Source organism: Carassius auratus, chromosome 27 (assembly GCF_003368295.1).
Source record: "Carassius auratus strain Wakin chromosome 27, ASM336829v1, whole genome shotgun sequence".
NCBI classification, from domain to species: domain Eukaryota; kingdom Metazoa; phylum Chordata; class Actinopteri; order Cypriniformes; family Cyprinidae; genus Carassius; species Carassius auratus.
The window spans coordinates 26,250,119-26,264,333 of NC_039269.1; the positions used below are offsets into that span (position 1 = coordinate 26,250,119).

Sequence of the window (14,215 nt, forward strand, 5' to 3'; positions counted from 1 at the left end):
GATAAGCAAATGAAGTGATATGTTCATCCTGGGAATCTTAATGTGTCTTTACAAACAGGATCACACAGGGTCCGAGTTACACAGGGGAAAATAATAATAATAATAATAAAAGAAAATACTGATTTAAGAGCCGAGAGCTGCTTCAATTAAGCTTCACAAAATCAAAAGGACAATTTTCAGAATTTGAACGGTTTATTCATAAAACACTTATCCAGATTTAGGAAAATAACATCTTGAATTTCACTGCTTCACTGAAAACACTTCAAACAACAGCGTTCAACTTTCTAACCTGTCAAATGCAACAATAAATGAAGACTGAGACCATAATCGATTCAGTACTAAACTGGTTGTAGTGTAACAAGAAATGTAAAAACTGTTGCCTTTAACTGGAACAAAGACAGCATTGATTTCAGCTGTCTTGTAAAAATCTTGACTACAATGTCACAGTAATGAACATGCATTGGAGATGCTATTGGAAATTGAAAAAGAATAACTCCTGTTTTTGAAAAGGAAACAATGAATGTCTATGTACAAAAGATGTGAGATCAGTCGACATGAAAACCGAAGGACTCATCTGGTCTCATCTGTGTTCTTTGAGGAAAGACTGTCAGCAGGCACAGCATCTGTTTGCTGGAAACCACAAACTTGACTTTCTGTATTAAGCAAACAATGAACAATACGAAAATGTAAATGAAGTCCACCTTAGTCACTGTGGAAGCAAACAAATTCTCCTGCCAAAAAAAAATGAAATCTGAACACAATATGTCAATATATGATCTAAATGTAAGTGTCTAAGGAGGAGCAGAAAATGAGTTGTATCAGGGAAATTTTAAAAATAAAACATCCAACGGATCTCAATTGGTATATAAATCATTTGACAAAAAAAGGGAAGAAACTTAAACTGTTCTTTCTCAGTTTTGTCATGTTTTCCAACACAAACGTTTCGCGAGACGATGAGGAGTAAAATTACATTCAGCGATATCTTGTTGGTCTTGTTTTCTGAGAAACTCTAAATAAAGGGTGTATGATAAAACAAGAACAAAACATGCTCAGAAAAATCTTAATGGATCTTACTTAATGAAAATGGAAATAATGTTTTCATTCCACACTGCCAGATGTTTGCTCTTATATTTAGCATAAACTCAATGTTGAATTTCTCAGAAAATTAGACTTAAACCATCTTCATTTGGCTTCGCAAGTGAATGCATCTTGATTTTAGGATATTACAAAAGACAAATACTGAGGAAGATGTTATTTTTTGCAGTGCATGAAACATTTAATGTCATCTCTTTATGATTTGTGTAAGGGTGAATTACGGCTTTTGAAGATCCACAGAAACCTTTTCCTTCCCACTAATTTTATCAGAATAATCAACAATGTATGGTTTCAATATTTAATACCTGGGATTCTTGCGACTTGAGGAGGAAGCTCAGATCTTCCTTGCTCTCCATCCATGTGACTCTGTGCATGCTGGGAAGGATCATCTCTCAGCCCTGGATATGTGGGGTATGGACTATAATGTGGAACATGGATCTCCGGAAACAGAGGAACAGAAGAAACAGACTTAGTGTAAACACAAGGTTTTGCTGAGAAAGTCTGGGACAGAGCTAAACTTTGAAGGAACGTTCAGAAAACTTGAACTTGACACTGTTCCTGAAAGTTTTGATAACCTCTGAAATATCTAATGAGTTACTCAGCTACAATGATGTCGGCCGTAGCCTGATATCGCAGGCCTGCCGTCTGTGCAGATTATGGAAAATGAAGTGATTAGAAAAAGAACATCAAAGAAGTTTAACTAGCTTTGGTGTTTCAAGCTTTCACGTACTGCAAGTCGACTGCACAAGATAAAGAGAATAAGAGCTAGACATATTTTCTCAATTTTTCTTAAAAGTGAGAGCAGCCCAACAGTTGTGACAGTCTTTGAAGTTTGGATGAAGAGATAAAAAGTTATTTAAAAGTGTTACAATGAGAAACAGCAAATACATTATTGCACTACCTTTCGAACGTTTGGGTTCAGTAAGATTTTTAAATGTTTTTGAAAGATGTATCTTATGATCACCAAAGATTGATCGAAAAATACACTAATTAAGATTATTTTTATTCCATTTAAGATATTTTTGACTTTTATGGCCTTAAATTTGATGAAACTGAATTTATAACAGAGATAAGTTAACCTGTTTTACCTCAATTAGTGCAAATAACAGTACTTTGATTAAATTAGTAACAAGACTGTATGTATGTATACATATACACACACTCGCTGGTCACTTTATTAGGTACAGGTTGCTAGTACTGGGTGGACCCCCTTTTGTCTTCAGAACTACCTTAATAATTTGAGGCATTTATTCATCAAGGTGTTGGAAACATTTCTCAGATTTTGGTCCATATTGAGATGATGGCATCACACAGTTGCTGCAGATTTGTCGGCTGCACATTCATGATGTGAATCTCCCGTTCCACCACATCCCAAAGATGCTCTATTGGATTGAGATCTGGTGACTGTGGGGGCCATTTAAATAAAGTGAACTCATTGTCATGTTCAAGAAACCAGTGTGAAATGATTCGAGCTTTGTGACATTGTGCGTTATCCTGCTGGAAGTAGCCATCAGAAGATGGGTACACTGTAGTCATAAAGGGATGTGGTCAGCAATAATGCTCAGGTAGTCTGTGGTGTTTGAACAATATTCATTTGGTACTGAGGGGCCCAAAGAGTGCCAAGAAAATATCCCCTACGCCATTACACCATTACACCACCACCAGCAGCCTGAACCGTTGAGACAAGGCAGGATGGATACATGCTTTCATGTTGCTTTTCTATCATCTCTAACCAGTCGTCCCATTCTCCTTTGACATCAACAAGGCATTTTCGTCCACACAACTGCCCCTCACTGGATATTTTCTCTTTTTTGGACCATTCTCCGTAAACCCTGGAGATGGTTCTGTGTGAAAATCCCAGTAGATCAGCAGTTTTTGAAATACTCAGACCAGTCCGTCTGGCTCCAACAACCATTCCACGTTCAAAGTCACTTAAACCCCCTTTCTTCCCCGTTCTGATGCTCAGTTTGGACTTCAGCAAGTCGTCTTCACCACATCTAGATGCCTAAATGCATTGAGTTGCTGCCATGTTATTGGCTGATTAGCAATTTGTGTTACCAAGAAATTGAATAAAGTAGCCGGTGAGAGAGAGAGAGTGTGTGTGTGTATATATATATACGTACACACACACACACTACCATTTAAAATTTGGTAAAAAAAGATTCCTGTGCTCATAAAGGCTGTATTTGATAAGAACAAACAAAACAAAAACAGAAAAAATCCTGTTATTTTGTGAAATATTATTGCAATTTAAAATGACAGTTTCTGTTTTTATATACTTTAAAATATAATTTAGTCCTGTGATGGCTGAGTAGCATTTTCAGCATCATTACTCCAGTCTTCAGTGTCACATGGTCCTTCAGAAATCTTTCTGATATGCTGATTTATTATCGGTGCTGGAAAACAGTTGTGCTGCTTCATGTTTTTGGAACCTGTGATAGTTTTTTCAGGACTCTTTTACAAACAAAAATAAAAGAAATATAAAGAAACCCCAGCATTTATTCAAAATGGAAATCTTGTGTTACAATATACACTACTGTTCAAAAGTTTGGAGTCAGTAATTTTTTAAAAGTAATGAATACTTTTATTCAGCAAGGATGTGTTAAATTGATAAAAAGTGATAGTAAATACTCATACTGTTAGAAAATATTTTAATTTTAAATAAATGGTGTTCTTTTTAATGTTTTATTCATTAAAAAGAATCCAGAAAAAAGTAGCAGTTTCCAAAAAAGAAAAAAAGAAAACTGTTTTCAGCACCAATAATAAATCAGCATATCAGAATGATTTCCAAAGAATCATGTAACTCTGAAGACTGGAATAATGATGCTGAAAATTTAGCTATATATATATATATATATATATATATATACATTTTTTAAATTTAAATAATATCTCACAATATGAATTTTTTTATCAAATAAATACAGCATAAGAGACTCCATTAAAAAACATAAAAAATCTTACTGATCCCAAACTTTTGAACGGCAATGTATATATATATATATATATATATATATATATATATATATATATATATATTATAATGTAATATATTCCTGAATTTTCAACAGAAACATTAAAACAAATTTCTTCTAATTGACAATGTTGAAAAAAGTTGTTCTTTGATTAGAAAGTTTGAAAAAATAGCATTTCATTTGAAAAAGAAACATTTTCTAACATTAGAAATGTATTTATTGTCACTTTTGATCAATTTAATGTGTCTTAGCTTAATAATAGTTCTATTTTCTGTTAAAAATATTTACTGACCCCAAGCCATTGATCATCTATGTATCAGAGACTTAGCTCACCCAATTTTATACTAGTTCAAACATTGACTACAATGGACAATGCTGTCTTTGTCTTACCAACATAATAGTTTGTAGGAATTTTAATGGATGCCATTGCAGAACAATCATGCCTGTGAAACATACTTGCCATTCAGGAGTCTCCAACGGATGGGACAGTGCTCCTGCTGGCAAGGGAACAAATCCAACATGTTCCCTATAGGCTCCTGGTGCAGGGGGTCTGAGGGTCACCAGCACGGCCGGGAACATGTATCTGTCCGGGTAATGCTGGTACAAGGGAAGAGGCATTGCGAACATTTCTGCTGGATAAATTTGCCCTGGAGCTGCCTCTTTAACTTTGTACTCTCCAGGAAAAGGTGGTGCATCTGTGGATATATACAGTATTATACAATATTCAGTAACACTTTCTAATAAAAAGACTGAGAAATTACATAATGTTTGAAAGATCACTTAATATATTTATTATAGTGTAAATGTGTTATAACATGTGACAAAAACAATGTTGCTGCGTGAGTTCACCTCTAAATTAACTCATTTTATGCAAATGAAGAATATTTTGTATGACCAGAGGAATTAAACGGGTCAGACTATACAGCATTTTTAAAATAGTCAATACATGTTTTATTCAACATGTACTGAAATTGATGTTAATTTATCAGTATGAACAAATTAGTAAATGATTTGGACATCTTTGGTGTCAGCAAGGTCAGAGGTATGTCAGATGTAAAGCCGAATTAGCAGTGATGGCAAGACCATCCTGTACGCGGGTCATGAAGAATGGCACGATCATAGATTAGGCCTTGTCCTGAGCAAACAAGCGATGAAAGCACTCCTCGGCTGGAGGCCCATCAACGATTGGATCATCACAGCCCATTTTGCCTATGGATGCTCCAAAGCGACAGTGGTACAAGTTTATGCACCTACGGACAGTGAGGATGACGTCGCAAAGTCGTTTTGTCTTTTATGACATCCCAAATCACGACCTGAAGATCCTGATTGGGGATTTCAATGCCCAGTTGGGCGGCAGTCGCCAAGGACTCAAAACCTGTGATCTGTGCCTACGTGTCATCTGCCCTCATCAGTAACAATGGGGAGCAGCTGGCATCGTTCCAATATAACGGGTTGTGCAATTGGAACTTGTACTTCCAACACTGGCAAATCCACAAGAAGACCTTGAGATCACCAGATGGGCGAAATTTCAACGAGATTGACTTCATATGGGTCAGCCAAAAGTGGAGGTCATAATAACATGAAGCGAGGGTCTACAGAGGAGCAGATGTTGGATCTTATCATATCATTACCTAATCAGGGAGGATATCAAGTTCAAAGTCTGTAACCAAAGGCAGCCCATACCAAGGAAACTGTTCACGATCAAGAAGTTCAAAGACACCTCCCCGCTTCTTCCCTCTTGAAGAGATGGCGAATGTAGAAGACCTCTGGGGATCTCAGACTTACCACCACGGAGTGCGTCCAAAACATCATTGGGAGGTGTTGAGGAAGACTGAAGGAACAGTGGATCCAAGATCGATCGTGGAATTTCATAGATGAGAGAAAAGCCGTGAAGCTTAAAAGGAACCAATCTAAAACAATGAATGAGATGAAAGAGGAAAGCCGAAGATATGCCAGTCTGGACAGACTTGTGAAGAAAAGCTGTCAGAAGGAACAGATAAGAAGGAAAAGCTAGAGTGTAAAGGTGCCGAAGCGCAGGAAGCTGCTGTCCGAAATGACTCCAAGACCTTGTAGTCCATGAATTGACTGGAACAAAGGGTAACTCCAATCAAGAACAAAAATGGAAAGCTTTTGATTGCCCAAGACGAGCAGAACAAGCGGTGGATGGAACATTTCAATCAACCAGACTCAACCACCACAAGCTAAAGTCGCTCTTTAACAAATGCTGGCGGAATGGTGAAGTCCCAGAGGACTGGCGAAGGGGCGCCATAGACAAAATCCCCAAGAAAGGCATTATTTCTGAGTCTATCAACTGGCAGGGCATCACCCTTCTCTTTGTGCCTGTGCGGTGAGCTGGAGCACGTGTTGGGGCCAGCATCCACTGGTCTGAACTCGATCGTCTTGGTGACCTGGATTTCGCCGATGACATTGCCCTGCTCGAAGAAGATAAACCAAAGCAGCAGCATGTCACGACTGCACTGGAAAAAGAAGCAGGCGAAGTTGGCCTCAGGATCAGGATAGAAAAGTCCAAGATCATGCATGTGAGCAACACGGACCAGACATGGGGTGTCAAAGTCGGACAACACAGCAATTGGAGGAAGTACACAAGCTCACCTACTTGGGTAGTGTGATCTCCCAGAATGGCGACATGGAGGCAGACGCATTGGGAAGGCGGCAGCTGTTTTTCGGAGGATGAACAAGATCTGGTCCTTGCGATCATGGTTCCGACAGCCATCTACGCCAGTGAGACCTGGAAGGCATCAGGAAGCATCAACAACAAGCTCGACAAGTCTTCCAGCAGAGTTGGCCATGCCGAATTCTGAAGATCCGATTTTATGATCACATGACCAGTGAAGAAGTACTTCTAAGGAGTGGCACATGCAAACTTCATAACATCATTGCCAGTAGAAGACTCCGACTGGCCGACAACATCCTTCATATGGAGAACAACTGGATCCCCAAGAGGGCCATGCAATGGGTCCCCCTTGGCGCCAAATGACCACAAGGATGCCCTCAGAACGCCTGGAGAAGAACGTTCCTACAAGATCTAAAGACACTTAACACGGCATGGGCCTACTCTGAAGCTCTCGCCCAAGATGGAAGTCGATGGAAAATGATTGCTGCACGATATGCTACATATACATGCTACAGTAAGACCAGCAATATTCTAGATATATTTAGTAAATAGCCATATAGCTACCTAGTGAGAAAACCATGGCATTACAAATGAAAATTAAAGTAATGGAGTAAAAAATACTATTTAAAAATATAGTAAAATAAAGTAATAGACTTATTAGATTTTTTTTTTTAAAGGGGTCATATGATGCGATTTCAATTTTTCCTTTCTCTTTGGAGTGCTACAAGCTCTTGGTGCATAAAGAAGATCTGTAAAGTTGCAAAAACTAAAGTCTCAAATCCAAAGAGATATTCTTTATCAAAGTTAAGACTCGTCCACACCCCCCTAAAACGGCTCATTCTAACACGCCCCCACATCTCTTTCACCGCGGAGTCCAGACTGGGGTTGTCACATGTGGTTGCCGCAAGCCCAACGGACGCTCCTTCATAGAATCCACCAACCTCACTGTTCTCAAGCCCAACCGCCTCTGCTCACTCGTAGCATCACAATATGTTATGGGGCGTAACATTTCCGTAATACACTTGAGGTATTTTGCCAATCACAGAACACTGGATAGCTGGCCAATCAGAGCACACCTCGCTTTTCAGATCAATGAGAATTGTAAAAATCCACTCGTTTCAGAAGGCGGGGCATAGAGGAGAAACAATAATGTACAGTATGTGGAAAATAATGTGTTTTTTGAACTGTAAAGTGCATAAGTGCATAAACATTTCATTACACCAAATAATGTTATTTTTAGCAGTATCATATGACCCCTTTAATTCATTAATGGACCATAATTATTACACAAATAGTATTCAGTATCAAAAGATCTCCTCAAAATATTTAATAAATATTATTGAACTAAAATATACAACACTTATTTAACTGAATAAATAAATAAATAAATAAATATATATAGTTAAACTGTATGCTCACATTATCAGAAAGCAATACCTGAAGGTAAATAAAACCATATTAATATTGCCTCCATCACTTTCCAGAATAAAATGATACTGTAAATGTCACCGACATAATAATCAATGCATAATATGCTGTAATGTTTAGCAAAAAATGCTGTAAATAATACCTGTATAATGAAGCTGTCGTCTATCCTACTTAAACATATTCAAATCATATTGTTAAAGCTGGTTTGTTCAGAGAGCTCTTATGGATCACGTGACGAGATCAAAGCTTGGCGCAACTCTCTTTCCATGGCTCTGGTTTTAACTGAAGCACTTCATTTTACGATTTACGCCACATTAAGTGCGCCAAAACGACATTTATTTTTAGAATTTAGTAGCCTATTAAAGCGTACGAAATTTGTAAGCTGAGACTATTTCATATCGCAACCACGGTTGTCAGGTGTCTCACGACAAATAGAGTTGGCAACCCTGTAAAATACAATAAAGTAAGTATGAATCAAACAGTTATTTATTGATTGCTAACTGCTGTGAAAACCCAGAACCTGTGGAGCCTGCAACAATTTAGGTAATTTATTACATCATCGCCATGTGGAGTTTAATCATCACATTAGGCAGGTGTCTCACAATGTTTTCAAATTCAAGAACTCTTAATGATAATTAAGACTTTTTGGTACCATTTAAGATATTTAAAAGTTGTATCACCTAATATTTATTCAAACTAAATCTATAAACCATTTTACTCCCGGAAATATGCGTACAAAAACGTATTGTTATTATTAAGTCTGTTCAAGCAGAAATTGTTTATTAAGGTGAAAAGATAATTATTAAGGTAAATGCGCTTATAAATTTGTTTTTTTAGCAATGTTACAAAATACATTTAAATGCTTTAGAAATGTCGGTACCACTTAAATAATTTTATTTTTTCGTTAAATATCGATTTTCTGTATCAATTGTATATGGAATGTAGAAAAACTACAATGATGCCTTTTCATTTATAATCTATAATGTTTGTTAATATTAAGCTATAATAAGATCCTTCCAAAAACATGTAGCCTACCTTATATTAATAATGTTACTAGTAAAGGTTTCCATTGAAATAAAATTATTACTGGTTAGAAAATAAGTAAAAAAAAAAAAAAAAAAAATTCTATATTTAGTGAAAACAGCACAAACCTCCAATGGCGCAATCCTGCGCGCTCGGTCCCGCCGGTGTCTTCGGCTCACAGTTAATCGCGCTAACGGGACCGCGCGTGCTTACAGGCGCACGGAGCTCGGTGTACGTTGTATCGTCAGCGGGCGCTTTAACAATAGTACTCTTCTTTCTTGCGCTGTTGTCGGTTTCACCGTTTAACGGTAACGTTACCCCGTTAGTTGAATTACTGTTACCCGCGGAGACCGTTTTTCCGCTGGATAAATCGGTCTGCTCGGGTCGCTCGGCACCTGGTGGCTCGGTTCTGATCCGCCTTTGAGACGCGAGGATTCTCGTCCGCTCGTTGATGAGAGAGCACTTCCAGCACAAACACTGCTTGAACTGACATTTTCCCGAATGGCCTTTTAACTGTACGATAAATCCGTGGTTCCGACATCTCGCGCATTTCGGGCTGCGCGCCGCTTTTTCTGCCGCTGGAATATTTGCCATTGCCACGAAAATCCGCTAAATATCAATTTCAAAAATAGTTTGAAATACCAGATTAATGTGTTACATTTGAGTAAATTTCGTGTGCAGGGGTTGTCCGCCAAATTAATGAAAAAAAAAAAAAAGAAAAGAAAAAAAGTGTTGAAGTCACGTGATGCTCCAGCAGCGTGAGAACAGACGCTTATTAGGCATGTCTGGAAACTGCAGACAGCGTAATTCCCCTAAAGCGGGAAATTCCCAAAGTTGTATCCGTTCTCCTAAATAAAACTTTTGACATGGTTATTTTTAAAACACATAAATATTTTTAACACATACTGAATTTAAACCTTGTAATTTTTATTTAATTGTAATTTTATGTTAAAGCTTTTGTTTTATGAATAAAATATGATGGACGTAGATTACAATTTGACGTATATCACCATATATATATCTGACCTAACATACGTAAATAATAACGCAGAAATGAAGCTGAAACCGAAAGTTTGGAATAATCACGAATTTATAATGTTTTTTTTTTTTTTTTTTTTAAGACTGGTATCCTCACCAAGGCTACATTTGTTTTTATAACAAATACAGAAATCATTCTAATATGCTGATTTGGTGCTAAATTATAATGGTTCTTATGAAATCTCTGTTGAAAACTTTTTTTTCTGCTTAATATTTTTATGGAAACCCTGATACACTTTTGAGTATAAAATGCGTTTATTATAAATATATTTTTTGTAATATAATCAATATAATGCCTTTACTGTAACTTTTAATCAGTCTAATGCATCCTTGATGAATTTTAAGTATTATTATTATTTTAATTGTACTATCCCCAAATCTTGACGGGGAAGTCGTGGCCTAATGGTTAGAGGGTTGGAATCGAAGGGTTGTGGGTTCTAGTCTCGGGCCGGACGGAATTGTGGGTGGGGGGAGTGCATGTACAGTTCTCTCTCCACCTTCAATACCACGACTTAGGTGCCCTTGAGCAAGGCATCGAACCCCCAACTGCTCCCCGGGCGCCGCAGCATAAATGGCTGCCCACTGCTCCGGGTGTGTGTTCACAGTGTGTGTGTGTGTGTGTGTGTGTTCACTGCTCTGTGTGTGTGCATTTTGGATTGGTTAAATGCAGAGCACAAATTCTGAGTATGGGTCACCATACTTGGCTGAATGTCACTTCACTTTCACTTCACTTCACTTGACTGATAGTTTCACCATTTTAAAACATTACGCAGCAAACACTGTTTTAAAACTGATAATAAGAAATAGTTCTTGATCATCAAATCAGCATATTAGAATGATTTCTGAAGGATCACATCATTACACTGAAGACTGGAGTAATGATTTATTTGCATCACAGGAATAAGTTGCATTCAAAACACATTAAAATTGAAAACACTTGGAACAGTATTTCACTATATTTCTGTTTTTACTGTATTTTTTTAATCAAATAAATGCAGATAAGCAAAGAGAGCATCAGAATGAGAGCTGGTTCAAAGGTAAACTGTTTTATGATGGATCTATGCCAACACAAAATGTTTCACTTCACAAGTCGTTAATCGATGGACTGGTGGGGACGTCGGGTGAGCGTGATTTCACCAACAACATGTTCCTGGATCAACATCCTTGTTGATCCTGGAACAACATTCCAATCAACCAATCAGAATTGAGATATAACTTTTCAGGAAATATCTGTTTTAGGCTTACAATCAGGGTTAGGTGCTTCCACTCCCTTGTTAATCAGCTATCATTTCCCACTGATTTTAGGAATAAATTATGGGTAAGGTTAGGTTTAGGGGTAGGGGTTGGGTTAAGTCTATATTTTTTTTTACAATACTGTTGATCCAGGATCATCAAAAGATGTTTTACTTGGCAAAATCAAGGTTACCGGACTGGCGATGTGGATTATTGTGGTGTTTTTATCAGCTGTTTGGACTCTCTGACGGTACCCATTCACTGCAGTGGATCCGTTGATGATCAAGTTGTGTTATACAAGTTGTGTTATACAAAAGAGGAAGAAACAGATTCATCTACATCTTGCATGGCCTTAGGGTGAGTAAACTTTCAGAAATTGTTTATTTTTTGTGTGAATTCCTTTAATGCATCTGCTCAAATTCTTTAAAACTTGTTCTAAACATTTTCTTTCAGTGGCAGTTCAGTGGATCCCTGAAGGGAGATTGGCATCCACCTGCTGCCTGTTTACATAATCTGGGTATGCCGAGTTCATGACAATAGGGTCTTTGCCCATGTACATTTTTCCTTTTGAATACCTTGTTGCCATTGGCTGCATACATAGTTAAGCAGTTGGAGGAGGGGCTTCAGTCCCATCTTACTGCTATTAAAATGACTGATTATCCTGTCAGGATGGCTCTGGCCTAGTTGTGACTGACAGAATAGTTCACGCTTGCACAGTGCCACAGATGCAGTGCTATATTACTGTAACTCTTTTACAAGGTCACCTAACCCCATTATCTTAATAAGGATTATAATTAATGCAATTTAAAAACTGATCATCTCATGCTTTTTTCTGCCTTCCCATATTGCTTCAGGGTGATACGTTTTTAAGGAAATTTGTGTGAACATCCCGGAGGGGTGGTGCAGGGTTTCATCAGGGTTTTTTTTAAGCTAAATTGTCCATGGACTCTATGCATGTTCAATATATGCATTTGGAAATTCACAAGGAAATTGAATTAACTGTATCGTAAGTCACTTTAGCATATCAAATTAATAAACACAATGAAATTTACACACAAGTTGATACAAAGCTAAGGTTATTTGAGTAAGTTTAACAAGAAAATACTATTTTAAGTCTATAGGCTTAGCCTAATTTAATGTTTTTATTGCCTTTTCTTTGTAAATAAATTCCAAGGGACACCAAAATTGTAGACAAAATTTTTAACCCAAATTCTAGGCTGATAACTTATGTTACTCTTTAATAAATAAATATATCAAAGAAAAATAAATAATAATATTTATTTAGTGCATACTAACTAAATTAATAATTAAAACAAATACTTTATAATGGATCCTTTGTTTTAAATGCTATTTAATCCCTTACAATATTAATAATGCCACAATTATTGTATTGTTTTGACTCATTTTATAAATGTTGTTTGGTAGCACGCTGCCCTTCAGTGCAGTATTATTATTATTATTATTATTATTATTATTATTATTATTATTATTATTATTTTCAGGGCAGTTATTATTCAAACTCGCTTACGTTTGATGTCGTCATTGGTTCAAATTGCCAGTGAATCTTTGGGAGCTTCAGTGAAGGAGCGACGCCATCCGGACGCGCTTTTGTTTGTGGATGAACACTCTATAACCCGTTTCGGAAATGTGGACAAAAATTGGGAAATTATTATTTTTTCATGTTTTATTTTGGGAATTATACTACGCCAAAGGTTTGTTGTATTCTGTTTTTGACATGTGATTACCCGGAGTCTATTTCAATGGACTGAGTAACGTTAAATGATGCTGTTTCGAGAGACTCAACACTCCTGATCCTACACACACACTGCAAACGCGTGTTTCCACATTTCTGCCTTAAAACAAACAAACAAACCAAAAACCTTAATTGAAAAAGCTCATTTGTAACACGAGTAGAATAGTAGTAGCTATGATTTGCAGGCAAATGTGTTTATTGTTTCATGAGCATCAGTATCCACAGAAACATGTTAATCTGTAATAGCACTGAAAGAAAGAGAAATATTTGTGTGTGTTTTCTTCTTTGTCAAGGCTTTATTGAATTGCGCGTGCAGTTCTAGAATTGCTGCTCAAAGCACGCGCTGTGTTTTGGATTCGCTCGGTTTATCGTGCTGTAGTATGTCTATGTCGTTGGTGACTGTAAATCTCTCAACTGTCGTTCACAGGTAATGAAACTGGCGCTGAAACGGAGTGCGAGGATGGACAGTTTCAGTGCAACAATAAGAGATGTATTCCCACCATATGGAGATGCGATGATGATGATGACTGCTCGGATAACAGCGACGAGGAGAACTGCTGTGAGTAGCGTTATCTCACACTGACGAGAGAGGGCAACAGCAAACAAAAACCAGACCAGACCACATGCATCAGCATTTATTGGCTTTAATTACGGACGTTTGTACTGTGCACTTTAAACAAATGTCCAAAAGCATCACAATTAGAATCAAATTCTCTTTGCTCCATTAATCTTTATTGTTGAATTCGATTTGTGTGTGTGTGTGTGTGTGTGTACATATTAGAAACCTTTAATACATAAAAACTAATGTATGTGCCAAAATTCATATGAGATCAGTAAGATTTGTTAGTTTTAATTTTATCAAAAATACAATAAAAACTTAATATTGTGTTATTGCAATTTAAAGTAACAGTTTTCTATTTGAATATACTTTAAAATGTATTTTATGTGATGCGGCTAAGCTGATTTTTCAAGCATCATTACTCTAGTCTAGTGGACATTTTATATTATTACCAATACATTTTTCAGTAAAAGATC

At 37.0% G+C, this 14,215-nt stretch overlaps 2 protein-coding genes across 3 annotated transcripts in view; one reads left to right on the plus strand and one right to left on the minus strand.

Moving 5' to 3' along the window:
- Positions 1 to 391: 391 nt before the first annotated feature.
- LOC113046440 (doublesex- and mab-3-related transcription factor B1-like) lies at positions 392 to 9,933 on the minus strand. Of its 2 annotated transcripts, none has more exons than XM_026207298.1 (4): positions 9,285 to 9,933; positions 4,527 to 4,765; positions 1,401 to 1,542; positions 392 to 653 (listed from the first exon to the last, which is right to left on the minus strand). In XM_026207298.1, the coding sequence occupies exons 1-4, from the start codon at positions 9,748 to 9,750 to the stop codon at positions 571 to 573; spliced, it is 930 nt and encodes a 309-aa protein (XP_026063083.1). In that variant the 5' UTR covers positions 9,751 to 9,933; the 3' UTR covers positions 392 to 570. The 2 variants fall into 2 exon arrangements, with proteins under 2 accessions (XP_026063083.1, XP_026063084.1); XM_026207299.1 differs by having other exon boundaries at positions 1,401 to 1,533; positions 9,285 to 9,931.
- Positions 9,934 to 12,983: 3,050 nt separating this feature from the next.
- Positions 12,984 to 14,215, plus strand: part of LOC113046057 (low-density lipoprotein receptor-related protein 8-like) — a 78,347-nt gene continuing 77,115 nt past the window's right edge. Inside the window, exons 1-2 of the mRNA XM_026206894.1 lie at positions 12,984 to 13,139; positions 13,608 to 13,739. Coding sequence (XP_026062679.1) covers positions 13,073 to 13,139; positions 13,608 to 13,739 — 199 coding nt within the window. The 5' untranslated portion in view covers positions 12,984 to 13,072. The remainder of the gene's footprint in view (positions 13,140 to 13,607; positions 13,740 to 14,215) is intronic.

Coding starts and splice junctions, on each gene's coding strand:
- LOC113046440 (XM_026207298.1), bottom strand. CDS start 9,750: ATGGCAAATATTCCAGCGGCAGAAAAAGCGGCGCGCAGCCCGAAATGC. Junction 1,543..4,526: donor TGGAGACTCCTGAATGGCAA/GTATGTTTCACA, acceptor TCTGTTCCTCTG/TTTCCGGAGATCCATGTTCC. Junction 654..1,400: donor TCAAGTCGCAAGAATCCCAG/GTATTAAATATT, acceptor TGCTTAATACAG/AAAGTCAAGTTTGTGGTTTC.